The following is a 20,563-nucleotide window of genomic DNA, read 5'->3' on the forward strand; positions in this document are numbered from 1 at the left end:
GAAGGGTTGCGCTACACAGCCCCTTCAATCTGGTATTTTAGTCACCTCTTATGACAGCCATACCTACCGCGGGTATATTCTGACCCCCTAACCCGCTGGGGCGAAGTATGCCAGTAATTTTTTTGTCGAAAAGTATTCTATATACGATCTCACCAGGTGGCTATTTTGGTTTTTTTTGCGATTTTATGATATGATATATTTAAGCTAAAATGTTCCCAAAGCGAATTTAGAAAAGCAAACTAGAAAGTTTTTACTTAAGGCCATAAAAGTTCTTCTTCTAAAAGATTGGGGATATATAACAACTTCATTTTAAATTCTGTATACATATTCGTTCGAGCATAATTATTTTCCGTGTAAGATATTTGTAAGTTCATATACATTGTTTTTATTACTTCAAAAAAGACAGGCGATAACAAGTATTTAAGTATTAAAAGTATCTTAATGCTCCAATGCGTCGTTATAAAAACGTGTTGTCAACGGCTGATCCAAGTTACAAATCATTGATGTATTCTTTAAGAAATAGAAAGTAAGGTAAACAAAAATAATGACATTACATATCGTTAGCTTAGTTCACAATGACCCTGACCAACAAATTTAATTTATCATACCAAAATCTATGAAAAACAAATTTCGAAAAAATTGTTGTAGCGATTAAGACACTTCCCCAAGATTTGTAGGGTGTTATCGACGATGCTGGTGCTTTGTCGGATATAGATCCGTTACGTTCCGGTAATAACCACCTTTTAGGTACAACCCCGACCATCTCGGGAAAGATTTAATATGACCGCATTGAACCTTCCAGGCCATCCCAAAATCTATTGGTTAGAGACTTTGTGAGTTAAGCTAACGATATACAGTCACGAGTACGTTTCTAAATGTGAAATTAATAGTAAGTTGAAATTCTATTCTAATCTTATTCTTACAAAAAGCACTGATCGAAATTTTTAAGTAAATTTGCCCCGCTTTTGTAAAGTTGACATATATTTTTGTACTTCTACAATGCTTATCTTATAAAAACCTTGAACTAGAATACTACCAAATATTAATAAAAAAGTAATATTATATGTTTAGTTTTTTATCTCTGAAATAGGAAATTCAACCCCGCGTTTTTTTTTTAATCACATTATTTCGGAATGCAATAATTAAAATTCTGAACTCTCGGAGCTGTATTTTGCTCTGTACAGCAATCGTATGTGTATTAGAGTAAATAATTTATTTTTTATACTCAGCGTGCTTTGCACACAGAGTACATATATTAACTTTGATTGGATAACGGTTGGTCGTACAGGTATAAAGCAGCGATGGGCAAAACGCGAGCCTTTGCACATTTAAGTGCTAAGTGAGGGACGATCAAGTGCAGGTATGTGGGGCGAAGAACACAAGAAGAGAATAATATACAAACACACATAAGATTGATAAAGCAGTTATGTTTATAATAAAACTGGTAAAATTAGTCGTTGTTTATGCGATTGGTACCTTTTTTTATTTGCAAACTGATACATTTCTTTCTAGGCTCACGGCAACACTGCCAACAAGTCTGAAAAGGGTTTCGTTTTCCCACGATTGTATACGAAACCCCCATTAGTACGTTTTTCTACTACTACTTCCTCTAATGCTACTACTTTAAAAATACTTTTTTAAATACTTTATGTATATATTGCAAAATTAATCAGCTTGCACATAATTAAATGTATGTGAAGGCGAAATGAATGTCAATAATGTCGACTTCAGTCTATGGTTATTCCGTTTTTCGTATTTCTTGGCAAAAAATGTATGTTTTTGTTTTAGTACTCTTGCAACACAGTTTGGGAATTGGTTTTCGAGGTTGAGAGAGAATATTTTCATTTCAGTTTTTTAGTGCTTCCGCAACCTTCTTGCGATGAATATCCTTTGAGACGAAGCGTACGATATTTCCAATGTATTTTTTTACTCCCCTAACAACCAAAACACACAAACGTCTCACCTAGCACTCGCTGGCACTGAAACTTATTTACGAGCCGAAAATAGTCCCATCCCCTGATATAAAGGAAATAGATATAGACTTCCATATATCAAAATCATCAGTATTGAAAAAAAAATTTGATTGAGCCATGTCCGTCCGTCCGTCTGTCCGTTAACACGATTACTTGAGTAAATTTTGAGGTATCTTGATGAAATTTGGTACCTTGGTTCCTGGGCACTCATCTCAGATCGCTATTTAAAATTAACGATATCGGACTATAACCACGTCCACTTTTTCGATATCGAAAATTTCGAAAAACCGAAAAAGTGCTATAATTCATTACCAAAGACGGATAAATCGATGAAACTTGGTAGGTTGGTTGACCATATGACGCAGAATAGAAATTTAGTAAAATTTTGGACAATGGGCATGGCACCGCCCACTTTTAAAAGAAGGTAATTTAAAAGTTTTTCAAGCTGTAATTGGGCAGTCGTTGAAGATATCATGGTGAAATTTGGCAGGAACGTTACTCCTATTACTGTATATGCGCTAAATAAAAATTCGGATGCAGAACACGTCCACTTTTTAAAAAAAAATTTTTTTAAGTCAAATTTTAACAAAAAATTGAATACAGTATATAAGTAAATTATATCAACATTCAACTGCAGTAATGATATAATGCAACAAAATACAAAAATAAAAGAAAGTTTCAAAATGGGCGTGGCTCCGCCCTTTTTCATTTAATTTGTCTAGAATACTTTTAATGCCATAAGTTGAACAAAAATTTACCAATCCTTGTGAAATTTGGTAGGGGCATAGATTCTATGACGATAACTGTTTTCCGTGAAAATGGCCGAAATCGGTTAAAGCCGCGCCCAGTTTTTATACACAGTCGACCGCCTGTTCTTCCGCTTGGCCGTTAACACGATAACTTGAGCAAAAACCGGTATATCTTTACTAAACTTAGTTCACGTACTTATCTCAACTCACTTTATCTTGGTATATAATATAAAATGGCCGCAATCCGACTATGACCACGCCCACTTTTCCGATATCGAAAATTACGAAAAATGAAAAAAATGCCATAATTCTGTACCATATACGAAAAAAGGGATGAAACACGGTAATTGGATTGGTTTATTGACGCAAACTATAAACTTTGTAAAATGGGTGTGACACCTACCATATTAAGTAGAAGAAAATGAAATGAAAAAGTTCTGCAGGGCGAAATCAAAAGCCCTTGGAATCTTGGCAGGAATACTGTTCGTGGTATTACATACATAAATAAATTAGCGGTACCCGAAAGATGATGTTCTGGGTCACCCTGGTCTACATTTTGGTCTATATCTTGAAAACGCCTTCACATATACAACTAAGGGTCACTCCCTTTTAAAACCCTCATTAATACCTTTCTTTTGATACCCATATCGTACAAACACATTCTAAAGTCACCCCTGGCCCACCTTTATGGCGATATCTCGAAAAGGCGTCCACCTATAGAACTAAGGCTCACTCCGTTTTAAAATACTCATTAACACTTTTCATTTGATACCCATATCGTACAAACACATTCTAGAGTCACTCCTGGTCCACCTTTATGGCGATATCTCAAAAAGGCGTCCTCCTATAGAACTAAAGCCCACTCTCTTTTAAATACTCATAAACACCTTTTGTTTGATACCCATATCGTACAAACACATTTTAGAGTCACCCCTGGTCCACCTTTATGGCGATATCTCGAAACGGCGTCTACCTATGGAACTAGGGCCCACTCTCTTTTAGATACTCATTAACACCTTTTGTTTGATACCCATATCGTACAAACACATTTTAGAGTCACCCCTGGTCCACCTTTATGGCGATATCTCGAAACGGCGTCTACCTATGGAACTAGGGCCCATCCCCTCATAAAGTACTCTTTAATACCTTTCATTTGATACACATGTCATACAAACACATTCCAGGGTTACCTTAGGTTCATTTGCCTACATGGTGAAAGTAAAATTCTATTGATACAAAGCTCTCAGCTGAGTATGTAATGTTCGGTTACACGCGAACTTAGCCTTCCTTACTTGTTTTTTTAAGATCGAGTCATAAACAAATAAAGTAAGATCTCAATTTTTCGAAGATAGTCTCCAAAAGAGAGTTATGGACTTTCAAAGTTCGAAAAAAGAAAAAATATGGATGTGATGTATTTTTTTATTATTTGAGATCGAGCCATGACAAGCAAACAATTAATTTAAATTCATTTCTCTATTTTTCGATGTTTGAATCCAAAGCAGAGTTATGCATATTTGAAGTTACAAAAATATTAAAAGTATGAGCGTAATCTTTTCTCTTCCTTTTTTGAAAAGGGTTTTACTTTTTTCTTTTCAATTTTATATAGCAGCTTTGTTCGAAATCAGTATCCAAGACAAAACTAGTTCGAAACAAGTAAAGGTGTCTAAGTTCGGGTGTAACCGAACATTATATACTCAGCGTGGACTTTAATTGTGCATTATTTCAGATTAATTACTTTTCTACATAACACGTGGCGCCGCCCGTTTAAAAAATAATGTCTCCCCATTTCCTCTTACAATAAAACTTGATAAGTGAAATATCATTGATTCAAAACTATTTTTGCTAAGTTATAGCTTATTATTCTAGTCTACGACCCTTTTAAACTTGTTTTATATCTAAGTTGCAGTGGTCTTTAACCGATCCCGTCCATTTTTACTAGAAATATTTTCTGCTATAAGGAAAATATGTGTACACAATTTCATTACGATCCGTTAATTTTTCTTCAAGTTATGGCTCCCGACCCATAGAAAATTCCTTAGTCATAAAAGGGACGATGCCACACCCATTTTAAAAAAATTTAGTGTTTTCCAATTTAATGTTATAATTCAATTTAGAAAGTAAAATTCTATTGATACAAAGCTCTTTTTCGCTAAGATATAGCTTATTATTGATGTCCACGATCCTTTTAAAAATCTTGTATATAAAAGTGGGGGTGGTCCTTAACCGATTTCGTTAATTTTTCTTGAAAGCATTCCTTATAGTAAAGGCAGCCTCTTTGCCGAATTTTGTTACGATAGGTTTAACGATTTTTGGTTTATGATTAATAATATTTGTTTTTGTTTTTATCGGCCTATTGATAAATGATTCAAGGTTCGATTCGAGCTCAAGGCCAGAACAATAAATTTTTTCTAATGATAAGTATTGTTATTTTTTTTTAATTTTTCTAAATTTGAAAAATTGTATTTTTTTTTTAAATAGTAAGCAGAAAATCCTGCCATAGCTGCGGTGGTTTGTTTGACTGGCAAATTTGCTACTTCTATTCCTTTTGACCAACTATATTTATTCAGTGTTGCGCCATCTTGCAAATCACTAATAAAAAAAAAAAAAACGAAATACAATTTTCCAAATTTAGAAAAATTAAAAAATACCAATAATTATCATTAGAAAAAAATTATTGTTCTGGCCTTGAGCTCGAATCGAACCTTGAATCATTAATAATATTTGTAAAATTGATTTTATCATAAGTAGGCGGTGCCACGCCCATTTAAAAATTTTTTTTCAAATTTTTGTGAAGAGTCTCAGTATCAGTCTACACGTCAAATTTCAACATTCTAGGTGTATTATTTACTAAATAATCCGGTTTTTTGTGTTTTCCAAAATGTTATACATATAAAAAGTGGGCGTGGTTATCATCCGATTTCGCTCATTTTCAATACCAATCTATTCTGGGTCCAGATAAGCTCGTGTACTAAATTTTGTGAAGATATCTCAATATTTACTCAAGTTATCGTGTTAACGGACAGACGAACGGACGGACGGACCGATCAATCAAATCTTTTTTCGATACTGATGATTTTGATATATGGAAGTCTATATCTGTGTGCAAAGCACGCTGAGTATAAAAATGCCACTATCTGCCTACTTTTATTATTAGAGATCGATCCATAAACAAAAAAGTAATTTCTCTCTAAAACAGTGTTATGGGCTTTCGAAATTTGAAAATAAATAATAAATGGGCGTGATTTGTCTTCTTCTATTTGAGATGGAGTCATACGCAAAAAACTAAAACCGTTTTTCGAAGTAGGCTCCAGGCCAAAGTTAAGTAAAGTTCACGTTACTTTACCTTCATTTTTGAGATCGAGCCATTAGCAAAATGTTATTTCACCGGTTTTCGATGTTAGTATCCAAATCAGAGTTATAGGCGTTCGCTGTTCGAAGAAAGGCAACATATGGGAATTATGTGCCTTCCTTTCTTAATGAGGGAAAACGTTTGCCAAATTAAAATCGCCGGGTCCAGAAGAATATTTCCTACTATTTTGCAGATGTCAGTGCGAAGTATCGTAGTGTAACGAATTTAGGGAAATTCCGCTTATTTGGAACCTTCTGCGTACGTTCGTATCGCTAAACTTTTGAATAAAACACTCCAATATTGTGTATTACAAAATGATGTTTATTAGACTACTTGAAGAGTACTTCGCAATTAAACTTCACTTCGCAACTGATAGCGTGCTTAAATCAAACTGATTACCTTTTACTCAGCTTGTGTGGCTTTTATACTCTGCCCAAATGTCTAGACGTTTCTTCTTCTCTACCTGGTCACCAGCCATACGCGCGTGTATATGTAGGGTGTAACCATATGCGTGTGTATATGTGAGTACTACTTCAGCTGATGATTACATGCGTTTGTGAGTATCTCTCTGCTGCTTGTGTGTATGTGTGTACATGATGATTAATCTGTTTATATAGCTTGCTTTAAGGTTTTTGTTGTTGCGCATCTATTTAGTGATGTGAATATTCGTCACACTGCCCTCCACCTAAGTCTGATCGTCCCGATCAGACAAATCGTTCAATCTAACCGCTGCTGGCCTCTCCCAATGAACCACCCTTCTATTTCGGGGTTTCCCAATGGCTTGTATGCGGTAGATGACATCACTGATATCTTCACAACTTTGTACGGGCCTTCCCAACTGCACCAAACTTTGGGTGGAACACCTTTCCGCCGGTGGGGGTTGTATTGCAGTACCAAATCTCCCTCCCGGAAACCTTCCGAATTATTGTTCTTATCGTACCTGTGTTTCATCCTACTATTCATTATCCTGAACCGTCCCTCACACTCTCTTATTTGGCCAATGAACTACTTCGCAGAGCTTGATCTTAACGAATTGACTTTGCATCATCAGTATCGCCTTGATGGTTCACAACAGTAGTGCGCCCTGGCTTGAAACCACCCTTGCATTCTTTCTGGGAAATTCTTTACTTCGTTTTAGTGCGCCCATTTGGTTTTGTCAATGCCAGTGTTTCCCTCGCAGGTATCTTTGATTTTGCTTTATTTGGCCCGTTCGTTCCATCAACCTTTGCCCGATCTACTGCCTTTGACTTTGGTGGTCTTTGTCGAATCGCCTCCACCAGCACTCGCTTACTGCTGAATCCTTTCTCCAAACTGAAGTTAAGTGGTATATCCTGGTTCTTATAGCGCATATTCCTTCTTTGCATGTCGATCCTGATGTCATGGTCAACTAAGAAGTCCACTCCCAATATGACTTCATCAAAAATCTCCGCCACAACGAATTTGTGTAGAATCGTGACCTTTCCAATTAAGAACTCACATACCACTTCTTCTTGGACTTGGTTATACTCGCCAGTGACCGTACGCAACCTTGCTCCAGGTAATGGCTTTACTCTCTTGTTAACCAAATCAGATCGGATCAAGGAATGAGATGCGCCCGTATCTACAGTCAGTACACGCTCCTTGCCATCCACATTTCCTTTGATGGTAAGACTGCTCGATTTTCTTCCAATTTGCGAGATAGATATCACAGGACATTCAATAGCTGGGGCAAGTTCTCGATCTTTACATCTGACTCGCTCTTGCTTATCTCCTCCAGCTTTGCGTTTACGACCAGCCAAGTTTGAACTACCAGGACCGGTGCTGCAATTACGTGCAATGTGCCCTGATTTTCCACACTTAAAGCAATTGACTGCATCATTATTCTTCTGCTGTGTACCCTTCAATGCTTCCAAAATTTTGTCTACCCAATCTGGCCTTTCTACTTCCACACGATAAGTTTTGTATGCTGGTTTACTTAATAGTGAGAGAGTTTCCTGAGTCAATGCATGTGATACCGTTTCTGAAAATGTTGGCGTTGGGTTTGCGTATGTAGCTCGCTATCTTTCGACGTCCCGTATGCCATTTATAAGGCTCTGAATCTTTACCCTTTCAGTGCATTCCACGGGTGCGTTCGCATTTGCCAAATGAGCAAACCTTTCAACATCCGGGGCAAACTCCTGCAATGTCTCATTCGCGTTTTGGTAACGGTTTTGCAACTCACGTTGGAATATCTGTTTTCTATACTCGCTTCAATAACGTCTCTCGACAGCGGCCATCAATGCTTCATGACTGTTCCGTTCGTACTCTGTAATAGTCTGTAAGATTTCCGCTGCAGGCCCTTTCAATGCCACGAACAGTGCAGCAACTTTATCTTCCGAATTCCAGTTGTTCACTGCTGACGTCTTCTCAAACTGAAGCTTGAATACCTGGAAAGGAACAGAACCGTCAAATGATGGAGTTTTTACCTTCGGATTAGACGTTGAAGTGACTGGGCGGTTCAATTGTAATTCCTGGATCCTAGCTGTCAAAGCATCGATCTCTGCCTCTATTTTACCCTGTCGACCACTGAAGCCTTCATGAAACTGGGTTAGTTCTTCTTCCATATGCGCTTCCAGTTTAGATGATATACGGACTTCCTGCTCTTCTAGTTGTGTGGAGAACTGAGACGATATCTGTGCTGAAATTTGTGCCGACATTTCGGAAATACGCGTCTCCTGCGCATCAATCTTCGATGTTATGCGTGGCTCCTGGGATGCCAGTTGGGATGCCATATATGTCTTCTCTTTTGCCAGTTGATATGTTATATTTGTCTTTTGTTCTTCCAGTTGAGATGACACTGTCGATGTTTGAGCAGATATTGAAGCTAAAATCATGTGCAAGTCTGTGCTCGTAACTGTCTGCGTTGTTTCGTTTTTCTCTTAAATTGTTGTAGTTGTCTCGTCCCCATTAGGATGAAAGACATCATCGTCCACATTAATTCCTTCCGACTCCATTGCCTCTCGTAGCCGTGCTTGAAGTTCGATCTTATTGCCGGTTGTATTCAGTCCCCGGTTGTCCAACTCCTTTTTCAGTTGCTGGATCCTTAATTAACTTAACTTTGCCATGTCCAAGTTGTATTCGAAATCTTCGGAATTTATTCAACAATTCCTCTTTCGACAGCAATTGTAACGAATTTAGGGAAATTCCGCTTATTTGCAACCTTCTGCGTACGTTCGTATCGCTAAACTGTTGAATAAAACACTCCAATATTCTGTATTACTTAATGGTTTTTATTAGACTACTTTAAGAGTACTTCGCCATTAAACTTCACTTCGCAACTGATAGCGTGCTTAAATCAAACTGATTACTGATTAATCAGCTTGCGCTGCTTTTATACTCTCTGCCCAAATGTCTAGACGTTTCTTCTTCTAGAATTCTCTACCTGGTCACCAGCCACCCGCGCGTGTATTTGTAGTGTGTAACCATATGCGTGTGTATATGTGAGTACTACCTCGGCTGATGATGACATGCGTTTGTGAGTATCTCTCTGCTGCTTGTATGTATGTGTGTACATGATGAATAATCTGTTTATGTAGCTCACTTGAAGGTTTTTATTGTTGTGCATCTATTTAGTGATGTGAATATTCGTCACAGTAGTATGGTTTAGAAAAATCTTTGAGGGTTATATAAAACTGAACCACGTCTCGCACTCTTGGAGAACGGCTGAAGTAATCTTAATACCAAAAGCGGGAAAGAATCAGTCATCTGCATCCGACATATTTTCTGCTCAAAACCATAGAGAGATTAATGGATATATACATAAAATCAAATATGAATGAGGAATTATTCTGTTCAGCACAACATGCTAACACTAAAGGCAAGATATTCGATATTGCATTACATAGGAAGCACTAGGAATATACCCTAGATGTACTTCGAGTGCAGGCCGTATGGCCATAGCAGTATAGCGCTAGCTAATATAGGGCGAACAGACTACACCGTCCCGTCCCTGAGTTTCGAAAGAGATGTGCAGAAAAGGCAGAAAATATTATACGCGTATATACCGATGTTTCCAAATTAACGGAAGGTGTCAGCCTGCTGTTCACTGTGTCGATCCGGAATTAATTAAATTCTATACACTGCCAGTTCACTGTACTTTTCAGGCGGAAAGAAGAACGTGGCTGCAAAATTTCTCAGACCATGTGCAAATCATACGATATCAAACTTAAAAGGCTGCTCGTATCTCTAAAAGGAAAAGACATAATGCCTGCGATGGGCTTACTATATGGATACTGCCTTCTGGCGTCACATGTTTATAAGTTAGGCCTGTTGTTGTTGTTTTAGCGATAAGGCCACTCCCCGAAGGCCTTGGGAAGTGTTATCGAGTTGATGGTCTTTTGCCGCATGCAGATCCGGTAAGCCCGACCATCTCGGAAACGATTTGTTATCACCACATGCGACTTTCTAGTCCATCCCGCCCTCCCACCCCCTAGATCCATAAGGAGTTCGGGGTCGCCAGAGCCTCGGCTGTTAACGAAACAGGATTCGCCATAAGTTAGGCCTCGTAACAGTAGATGTGGGTTGTGCGGGCTGTAGGAAAAAACGGTTGTGCACGTTGTTGTTGTTGTAGCGATAAGGCTTCTCTCCGAAGATTTTGGCGGGTGTTATCGATGTGATGGTCCTTTGCCGGATACAGATCCGGTACGCTCCGGTAACACAGCACCATTAAGGTGCTAGCCCGACCATCTCGGGAACGATTTATATGGCCACATTAAACCTTCAGGCCATCCCTCCCACCCCACCACCAAGTTCCATGACGAGCCCGGGGTCGCCAGAGCCTCGTCTGTTAGTGAAACAGGATTCGCCGCGGATAGGTGAGGTTGACAATTGGGTTTGGAGAATCTATATATTGCGCTGGCAACCTGAAAGGGAGGAAGAGAAGCTCGGCCTTGAAGTGGGGCGGTCAAAGGTACCAGATCTTGAGATAGGCATTAAGCAACATTAGCCCTACAATAGTTGTAGCATTTTCCAAGAGGATGCATTATTTTATATACCTGACATAAATTCGGTTGGGCTTCGTTTGGTCGTCAAACAAGCTCTGGTAACACTATAGACACATTCAGTCAATGTGCGGTCTTTATTGACCAGCCAGTTCAACATAACCTAACTTAAATTGTTTGCCATAAAGATGGGCTTCTCAACAAAATTGAAAATTTCATGGCACGGTATAGCTTCGGCATGATTTAGGCCGAGCTTCTTTTTAAGTTTGCCTCGCACTTCTTTTACAATTTATCCCACAAATTGCCGGGACTCCGAACAGCATCTGCAAGGGAAATTAATTTTTCCTTAGAAGCTGTGCATGGCTTAAATATAATTGGAGTGTTTGTCAAACCCCTGCCAATGGACCAACCATGCTTTTAAAAACTTTTTCTTAAGTGTTTTGATGTTGGCTTTCTCGGGACTTCAACCCAGTTACTTCAGTGATCTGTGTCGATGCAGAGATCTATTCCATGCAGTCCAAAAACAAAGCTTCCGGCAAAAATTGTATTTCCCTATCTAAAATTTTCGGGGTTATTCATACTGGTTAGTCCTTCAATAGTTCATTAACTTAAATTTTTGCTCTTTTTGCCGGCAATTTTCGATGCAAATCAACGGGCACATGTAAGAAATAAAAGAAGCTATTAAAAAGGTGAAGCCTTCCAAATCAATAGGCCCAGATGGAATAGCTATGCCTATGGTAAAATACTTTGCAAGTCTTCGATTAGCCAGCCGTTAGCATGACTTCCGTAAAATGCATACCACCGCGACCAGGCTAAACGTCACTAGATAAAATATGGACGGAGCCAGCCGCCATCATAGAACGGTGCTCGTGGCACTTCACTGTCAACAACTTTTGACACAGTCAACCACGATACGCTACTCCGAGACATAGTAGGCTCACACCTTCCCCGTTGTCTGAATAGGTGGAACGCAAATAATCTGAGTGGCCAGTTGGTACAATTTGGGAACGAAACTTCAAAATCTAGGAATCTAGAATTAAACGGGAGCGCACCAAGGGGAGTAATTATTATTTTCTATGCCAATGACTGCCTTTTCCCTTAATCCCTTATCTTCCCAATCTTTCTGTTTTTTTCCGCCTTGCGCAATATACCAATGTCATTGACCAAGTTCACGGCCACTTTGTTTACGATGTGTAAGGATCAGATCATGCAAATGTTGTTGTTGTTGTAGTGATAAGAACACTCCCCGAAGACTTTCGGGAGTGTTATCGATGTTTATGGTCTTTTGCCGGATGCAGATCCGGTATGTTCCGGTAACAAGCACCGTAAAGATACTAGCCCGACCCTCTCCGGAACGATTTAGTATGACCATATGAAACCTTCTATGCCATACCACCCTCCCACCCCTAGATCCATGAGGAACTTGGAGTCGCCAAAGCTCCGGATAGTAAAGACACAGGATTCGTCACGGGTAGGTGAGGTTGACAATTGGGTTGGATAAGCTATATATTACGCTGACAACCCTTTGAAACCCAACCTTTTGAATCAATTTGGTATTTTAAACGCCCCTTACGACAGGCATACTTGCCGTGGGTATATTCTAAGCCTACTAGCCCGCTGGGAGAGATGATGCAAATATTGGACGTTAACGTCGATGGCGTTATATTATCGACTGTCAATCTTAGGAGTAAAATTCAACAGTAATCCTACCTTCAATGTGCATGCCTTCAAAGCTGTGTCTTAAGTACAAAGCCACAACACAGTGCTCAAGTAGCTCCTGGTGAAGGGATAAAGAACTTTGCTTATAACGAATAAAGCAAGCAGCCGGCCATTCCATGTGGTGCGAGTAGCCAGTTTGGCAAAAATGTGGCAGGCCTTCCTAATCACTACCCAGAACTGCCATGGGAGCTCTATATAAAGGAGCATAATGAAGTGCCGAGGCAGCAGCTTCTTGATGAGCTCCAGCACTTTCCAACTCAGCCGTTCGATCCAGATAAGCGCAAGGCCTTAACAATAATTTTTTGTCATTATTATTGTTGTGGGATATTTTTTTAATAGATCGTTATAAAGATCTATGTCGCTGCTCTAACCATTCAACTCTCGCAGCGTTTGTTTGTTTGTCTAAATCTACACTACGAGTTATGACAGTTGTCTTAAATTGTTTGCTTTTTTCTATTCTATTTAAAACAAGTAAGGAAGGTTAAGTTCGGGTGTAACCGAACATTACATACTCAGTTGAGAGCTATGGTGACAACATAAGGGAAAATAACCATGTAGGAAAATGAACCGAGGGAAACCCTGGAATGTGTTTGTATGACATGTGTATCAAATGAAAGGCATTAAAGAGTATTTTATGAGGGAGTGGGCCATAGTTCTATAGGTGGACGCCATTTAGGGATATAGCCATAAAGGTGGATCAGGGTTGACTCTAGAATGCGTTTGTACGATATGGGTATCAAATGAAAGGTATTAATGAGTATTTTAAAAGGGCGTGGACCTAAGTTCTATAGATGGACGCCTTTTCGAGATATCGCCGTAAAGATGGACCAGGGGTGACTCTAGAATGTGTTTGTACGATATGGGTATCAAATGAAAGGTGTTAATTAGCATTTTAAAAGGGAGCAATCCTTAGTTCCATAGGTTGACGCCGTTTCGAGATATCGCCATAAAGGTGGACCAGGGGGGACCCTAGAATTTGTTTGCACAATATGGGCATCAAACGAAAGGTGTTAATGAGTATTTTAAAAGGGAGTGGGCCTTAGTTCTATAGGTGGACGCCGTTTCGAGATATCGCCATAAAGGTGGGCCAGGGGTGACTCTAGAATTCGTTTGTGCAATATGGGTATCAAACGAAAGGAGTTAATGAGTATTTTAAGAGGGAGTGGGCCTTAGTTCTATAGGTGGACGCATTTTCGAGGTATCGCAATAAAGGTGGACCAGGGGTGACTCTAGACTTTGTTTGTACGATATGGGTATCAAATGAAAGGTGTTAATGAGTATTTTTAAAAGGGAGTGGGCCTTCGTTTTATAGGTGTTCGCCTTTTCGAGATATCGCCATAAAGGTGGACCAGGGGTGACTTTAGAATTTGTTTGTGCAATATGGGTATCAAACGAAAGGAGTTAATGAGTATTTTAAGAGGGAGTGGGCCTTTCTGGACCAGGGGTGACTCTAGACTTTGTTTGTACGATATGGGTATCAAATGAAAGGTGTTAATGAGTAGTTTTAAAAGGGAGTGGGCCTTCGTTCTATAGGTGGACGCCTTTTCTAGATATCGCCATAGAGATGGACCAGGTGTGACTCTAGAATACGTTTGTACGATATGGGTATAAAATGAAAGGTGTTAATGAGTATTTTAAAAGGGAGTAATCCTTAGTTCCATAGGTGGACGCCGTTTCGAGATATCGCCATAAAGGTGGGCCAGGGGTGACTCTAGAATTCGTTTGTGCAATATGGGTATCAAACGAAAGGAGTTAATGAGTATTTTAAGAGGGAGTAGGCCTTTCTGGACCAGGGGTGACTCTAGACTTTGTTTGTACGATATGGGTATCAAATGAAAGGTGTTAATGAGTATTTTTAAAAGGGAGTGGGCCTTCGTTCTATAGGTGTTCGCCTTTTCGAAATATCGCCATAAAGGTGAACCAGGGGTGACTCTAGAATGAGTTTGTACGATATGGGTATCAAATTAAAGGTATTAATGAGAGTTTTAAAAGGGAGTGGTGGTAGTTGTATATGTGAAGGCGTTTTCCAGATATCGACCAAAATGGGGACCAGGGTGACCCAGAACATCATCTGTTGGATACCGCTAATTTATTTATATATGTAATACCTGCCAAGATTTTAAGGGTTTTTTATTTCGCCCTGCAGAACTTTTTCATTTTCTTCTACTTAATATGGTAGGTGTCACAACCATTTGTTAAAGTTTTTTCTAAAGGTATATTTCGCGTCAATAAAACAATCCAATTACCTTACCATATTTCATCCCTTTTTTCGTATTTGGTATAGAATTATGGCATTTTTTTCATTTTTCGTAATTTTCGATATCGAAAAAGTGGGCGTGGTCATAGTCGGATTTCGTTCATTTTTCATACCAATACAAAGTGAGTTCAGATAAGTACGTGAACTAAGTTTAGTAAAGATATATCGATTTTTGCTCAAGTTATCGTGTTAACGGCCATGCGGAAGGACTGACGGACGACTGTGTATAAAAACTGGGCGTGACATCAACCGATTTCGCCCATTTTCACAGAAAACAGTTAACGCCATAAAATCTATGCCCCTACCAAATTTCAAAAGGATTGGTTAATTTTTGTTCGACTTATGGCGTTAAAAGTATCCTAGAAAAATTAAATGAAAAAGGGCGGAGCCACGCCCATTTTTAAATTTTCTTTTATTTTTGTATTTTGTTGCACCATATCATTACTGGAGTTGAATCTTGACATAATTTACTTATATACTGTAAAGATATTAAATTTTTTGTTAAAATTTTACTTAAAAAAAATTTTTTTTTTAAAAGTGGACGTGGTCCTTCTCCGATTTTGCTAATTTTTATTAAGCGTACATATAGTAATAAGAGTAACGTTCCTGCCAAATTTCATCATGATATCTTCAACGACTGCCAAATTACAGCTTGCAACAGTTTTAAATTACCTTCTTTTAAAAGTGGGCGGTGCCACGCCCATTGTCCAAAATTTTACTAATTTTCTATTTTGCGTCATAAGTTCAACTCATCTACCAAGTTTCGTCGCTTTATCGATCTTTTGTAATGAATTATCGCACTTTTTCAGTTTTTCGAAATTTTCGATATCGAAAAAGTGGGCGTGGTTATAGTCCGATATCGTTCATTTTAAATAGCGATCTGAGATGAGTGCTCAGGAACCTACATACGAAATTTCATCAAGATACCTCAAAATTTACTCAAGTTATCGTGTTAACGGACGGACGGACGGACATGGCTCAATCAAATTTTTTTTTCGATCCTGATTATTTTGATATATGGAAGTCTATATCTATCTCGATTCCTTTATATATGTACAACCAACCGTTATCCAATCAAACTTAATATACTCTGTGAGCTCTGCTCAACTGAGTATAAAAATGTTCGAATTAAGAAAACAATCTATCATAATAGTTATAATAACAAAGTTGTTATCAGAATTGTTAAAACCTTTGTAGGTCTTCAAGTACGTTCGAAGCCACGTCACCATTAATTTGCAGGTCCGGAATCGGTTCAGATGACTGCTTACTCACGCCTGATTCTGGCTCTGTACACACACTCTAGTAAGGATCTGTGCCGACCCTCGCGTGGCGTCCCTGCATATAAAAAGATAACCACGGGAATCTTAAACAGCGACTGCACATCGGGCGGAGATAGCGGCTTGGCGCGGAGACCAAACTGAAAAAAAAATTAGCCAAATAAATGAAATCCTTAACAATAACGTAGCAGCGAAACCGCTTTCCGCAGCAAGGTGCTCTCACCGCCGGCGTTAAAAGCCTCTGCCAATGCATAAATTGCTGCAGCAGCAGAACAAGGTGGCGGGTCAGCAATTGCCAAGGACACTCCACCGAGAAAGCAAGGTGGGATACCCCAGACGAAATTTAGGGGTTAGCTTCGCCCTGAATATACAGGAACCTTCATACGCTCCATCCGAGCGAGGAGTGCACTTATCGAAACTGCACGTTGGGGCGATAAATCAGCTTTCATTTAAGCGATAGGGAGCACTGTTGGAGACGCGGGTGAAACCCAGAAGCGTACACGGCGAATGCGGATAGAGGTGCTGAGCATGGACTGATGTAACAGGTTCGTGTCCTTATTTTCTCGACAAACCAACGCCATTGAAGTGGGCGAAGCTGTTGGCTTCCTTTTATTAGCAAAGGGTAGCATAGGTATCGGCTGGCTGTAATGCAGAATAAGATATGGAATAGATTGACTTCGGCCTGCTCGAAATCTCCAAAAGACTTTTTTTGCCAGTCACTAAAGGTCGACCACCTTCCCGGGTCTGAAGCATGCAGCACGTCCCGGGAGGCATGCGCTGCCGTAAAGACCTGGAAAGGAATAGCACCGTCAAATGATGGAGTTTTTATCTTCGGATTAGACGTTGAAGTGACTGGGCGGTTCAATTGTCAAAGCATCGATCTCTGCCTCTATTTTACCCTGTCGACCACTGAAGCCTTCATGAAACTGGGATAGTTTTTCTTCCATATGCGCTTCCTGTTTAGATGATATACGGACTTCCTGCTCTTCTAGTTGTGTGGAGATCTGAGATGATATATGTGCTGAAATTTGTGCCGACATTTCGGAAATACGCGTCTCCTGGGTTTCAATCTTCGATGTTATGCGTGGCTCCTGGGATTCATGTTGGGATGCCATATATGTCTTCTCTTCTGCCAGTTGATATGTTATATTTGTCTTTTGTTCTTCCAGTTGAGATGACACTGTTGATGTTTGAGCAGATATCGCAGCTAAAATCATGTTCAAGTCTGTGCTCGTAACTGTCTGCGATGTTTCGTTTTTCTCTTAAATTTTTGTTGTTGTCTCGTCCCTATCAGGATGAAAGACATCATCGTCCACATTAATTCTTTCCGACTCCATTGCCTCTCGTAGCCGTGCTTGAAGCTCGATCTTATTGCCGGTTGTATTCAATCACCGGTTATCCAACTCCTTTTTCAGTTGCTGGATCCTTAATTAACTTAACTTTGCCATGTCCAAGTTGTATTCGAAATCTTCGGAATTTATTCAACAATTCCTCTTTCGACACCAATTGTAACGAATTTAGGGAAATTCCGCTTATTTGCAACCTTCTGCGTACGTTCGTATCGCTAAACTGTTGAATAAAACACTCCAATATTCTGTATTACAAAATGGTTTTTATTAGACTACTTTAAGAGTACTTCGCAATTAAACTTCACTTCGCAACTGATAGCGTGCTTAAATCAAACTGATTACTGATTAATCAGCTTGCGCTGCTTTTATACTCTCTGCCCAAATGTCTAGACGTTTCTTCTTCTAGAATTCTCTACCTGGTCACCAGCCACCCGCGCGTGTATTTGTAGTGTGTAACCATATGCGTGTGTATATGTGAGTACTACTTCGGCTGATGATGACATGCGTTTGTGAGTATCTCTCTTCTGCTTGTATGTATGTGTGTACATGATGATTAATCTGTTTATGTAGCTCACTTTAAGGTTTTTATTGTTGTGCATCTATTTAGTGATGTGAATATTCGTCACAGTAGTATGGTTTAGAAAAATCTTTGAGGGTTATATAAAACTGAATCACGTCCCACACTCTTGGAGAACGGCTGAAGTAATCTTCATACCAAAAGCGGGAAAGAATCAGTCATCTGCATCCGACATATTTTCTGCTCAAAACTATAGAGAGATTAATGGATATATACAAAAAATCAAATATGAATGAGGAATTATTCTTTTCAGCACAACATGCTAACACTAAATGCAAGATATTCGATATTGCATTACATAAGAAGCACTAGGAATATACCCTAGATGTACTTCGAGTGCAGGCCGTATGGCCATAGCAGTATAGCGCTAGCTAATATAGGGCGAACAGACTACGCCGTCCCGTGCCTGAGTTTCGAAAGAGATGTGCAGAAAAGGCAGAAAATATTATACGCGTATATACCGATGTTTCCAAATTAACGGAAGGTGTCAGCCTGCTGTTCACTGTGTCGATCCGGAATTAATTAAATTCTATACACTGCCAGTTCACTGTACTTTTCAGGCGGAAAGAAGAAAGTGGCTGCAAAATTTCTCAGACCATGTACAAATCATACGATATCAAATTTAAAAGGTTGCTCGTATCTCTAACAAGCAAGAAACGCTAAGTTCGGGTGTAACCGAACATCACATACTCAGCTGAGAGCTATGGAGACAAAATAAGGGAAAATCACCATGTAGGAAAATGAACCTAGGGTAACCCTGGAATGTGTTTGTATGACATGTGTATCAAATTAAAGGTATTAATGAGGGTTTTAAAAGGGAGTGGTGGTAGGTGTCACACCCATTTTACAAAGTTTTTTTCTAAAGGTATATTTTGCGTCAATAAACCAATCCAATTACCATGTTTCATCCCTTTTTTCGTATTTGTTATAGAATTATGGCATTTTTTTCATTTTTTCGTAATTTTCGATATCGAAAAATTGGGCGTGGTCATAGTCGGATTTCGGCCATTTTTTATACCAATACAAAGTGAGTTCAGATAAGTACGTGAACTAAGTTTAGTAAAGATATACCGATTTTTGCTCAAGTTATCGTGTTAACGGTCGAGCGGAAGGACAGGCGGTCGACTGTGTATAAAAACTGGGCGTGGCTTCAATCGATTTCGCCCTTTTTCACAGAAATAAGTTATCGTCCCAGAATCTAAGCCCCTACCAAATTTCACAAAGGTTGGTAAATTTTTGTTCGACTTATGGCATTAAAAGTATCCTAGACAAATTAAATGAAAAAGGGCGGAGCCACGCCCATTTTGAAATTTTCTTTTATTTTTGCATTTTGTTGCACCATATCATTACTGGAGTTGAATGTTGACATAATTTACTTATATACTGTAAAGATATTAAATTTTTTATTAAAATTTGACTTAAAATTTTTTTTTTTTAAAGTGGGCATGGTCGTTCTCCGATTTTACTAATTTTTATTAAGCATGCATATAGTAACAGGAGTAACGTTCCTGCCAAATTTCATCATGATATCTTCAACGACTGCCAAATTACAGCTTGCAAAACTTTTAAATTACCTTCTTTTAAAAGTGGGCGGTGCCACGCCCATTGTCCAAAATTTTACTAATTTTCTATTCTGCATCATAAGTTTAACTCACCTACCAAGTCTCATCGCTTTATCCGCCTTTGGTAATAAATTATCGCACTTTTTGTGTTTTTCGAAATTTTCGATATCGAAAAAGTGGGCGTGGTTATAGTTCAATTTCGGTCATTTTAAATAGCGATCTGAAATGAGTGCCCAGGAACCTACATACCAAATTTCATCAAGATACCGCAAAATTGACTCAAGTTATCGTGATAACGGACGGACGAACGGACATGGCTCAATCAAATTTTTTTTCGATACTGATGATTTTGATATATGGAAGTCTATATCTATCTCGATTCCTTTATACCTGTATAACCAACCGTTATCCAATCAAAGTTATTATACTCTGTGAGCTCTGCTCAACTGAGTATAAAAAGAAAAGACATAATGCTTGTGATGGGCTTACTATATGGATACTGCGTTCTGGAATCACATGCTTATAATTTAGGCCTATTGTTGTTGTTGTAGCGATAAGGCCACCGAAGGCCTTGGGGAGTGTTATCGAGTTGATGGTCTTTTGCCGGATGCAGATGCGGTACCAAGCCCGACCATTTCGGGAACGATTTGTTATGACCACATACGACCTTCTAGGCCCTCCCACCCCCTAGATCCATAACGAGTTCGGGGTCGTCAGAGCCTCGGCTGTTAACGAAACAGGATTCGCCATAGGTTAGGCCTCGCAACAGTAGATGTGGGTTGTGCGGGCTATA

General features: G+C 39.1%; 1 protein-coding gene across 1 annotated transcript in view; it reads right to left on the reverse strand.

Moving 5' to 3' along the window:
• Positions 1 to 380: 380 nt before the first annotated feature.
• The window catches only part of LOC137253727 (uncharacterized), a 49,741-nt gene continuing 29,558 nt past the window's right edge, over positions 381 to 20,563 (reverse strand). The window contains exon 4 of the mRNA XM_067791134.1: positions 381 to 510. Coding sequence (XP_067647235.1) covers positions 439 to 510 — 72 coding nt within the window. The 3' untranslated portion in view covers positions 381 to 438. The remainder of the gene's footprint in view (positions 511 to 20,563) is intronic.

This window comes from Eurosta solidaginis, chromosome 5, assembly GCF_040869045.1.
Source record: "Eurosta solidaginis isolate ZX-2024a chromosome 5, ASM4086904v1, whole genome shotgun sequence".
In the NCBI taxonomy this organism is placed as follows: Eukaryota; Metazoa; Arthropoda; class Insecta; order Diptera; family Tephritidae; genus Eurosta; species Eurosta solidaginis.